This window comes from Nesoenas mayeri (assembly GCF_963082525.1).
Source record: "Nesoenas mayeri genome assembly, chromosome: 1".
Classification (NCBI taxonomy): Eukaryota; Metazoa; Chordata; class Aves; order Columbiformes; family Columbidae; genus Nesoenas; species Nesoenas mayeri.
In genome coordinates, this window is record NC_137541.1 from 158,593,153 (window position 1) to 158,594,378 (window position 1,226).

The following is a 1,226-nucleotide window of genomic DNA, read 5'->3' on the forward strand; positions in this document are numbered from 1 at the left end:
CTATTAAGTTGTATTGTTATCTAGTTTTCTCTGTTTTAAAATTTCTGTCTGGTACCTCTTGTAATGGACAGTGATGTCCTAGTCATTTTCTCCAGGCCATTCATGAGGTTATAGAAGTTTACTATCCTCATGAAAAGTCTCTTTCCTAAGATGAGTATTCAAAATATATTTAATTTCTCCATGTAGAGATTTTTTTTCTGAATTTTTGATCATGGTTTTCTTCCCTTTCTGGTATCTTTTTCTGTGCTACAGTATCACCTCGGAAATGGAAGATAGAGGCAGTCTAGAGGAGCAGCATGGATTTATAGTGAGGTATAACAACATTGTCTCCCTTATTCTTTATTCCTTTCCTAACAGTTCAGTCTTCTGACTTCTTTGGAATCAGTGACCGCCAAGATGTCCTTCTTCATTGGTAAAAACTCCAGTATGTAAAGTTAAACTCTTTTCCCACATACCTTCCCCCTGCATAGTTTTCAACACTGAACTCCCATCTGCTGATATGTCACTCAGCAGTCACTCACTCTGAGATTCTTCTGCGACCCCTTGCACTTTGTTTTAGTTTCTACCTCATGATGCTTGGCAACATGAGACTATTTTGTCATTTCTCTTTAGTCTCTTTCGTAGGTCATTCATGGATAAGCTGAGCAAGATTGCTCCCAGATGGATTCCTATGACAGTGTGCTGGTAACACCCTTCTCTGTGAAATATTTTTTTTTCTTTTCTCTCTGTCATCAGTTACAGACCCATGTGTGGACCTCTTCTTATATCCCCAGCACCACTTAAATTCTGTAAAGAACCTCGTTAAAGCTGCTTTGCATTATATGATACAGGCAAGTGGCATACATTTAACATATAAGTATTCAAAATGGAGCCTCACTGACAAACTACCAAGAACTTCATTTTGAGTATATAGCCCATCAGGCTATTAACAGGGTAGTTAAAAAAAAGACTAAGAACATAATATACACAGTTTATAGAAATTACATATTTTTATACAGTTCATTAAAACAGTTTACGAAGGAATTGGTCAAGAAAATGTAGAAAAAGGAAAGACGAAAGACAAAAGATAGCGGAGGATAAAGATGATAAGGAAGTCAGAAAAAAATCCAGCAAGAAGCTGAGCTGTGAACAGTCTGGTACTGTGAGTTAGTTAACTGTTTGTGGTGGGTTGAGCTGGGCTGGATGCCAGGTGCCCACCAAAGCTGCTCTTTCACTCCCCATCCTCA

At 38.0% G+C, this 1,226-nt stretch overlaps 1 protein-coding gene across 1 annotated transcript in view; it reads left to right on the forward strand.

The window, feature by feature from the left end:
• Nucleotides 1-660: 660 nt before the first annotated feature.
• The window catches only part of STK24 (serine/threonine kinase 24), a gene marked incomplete at both ends in the record, with an annotated part of 56,333 nt that continues 55,767 nt past the window's right edge, over nt 661-1,226 (forward strand). Inside the window, 1 exon segment of the mRNA XM_080363366.1 lies at nt 661-684. Within this exon segment, the coding sequence (XP_080219492.1) occupies nt 661-684 (24 nt within the window).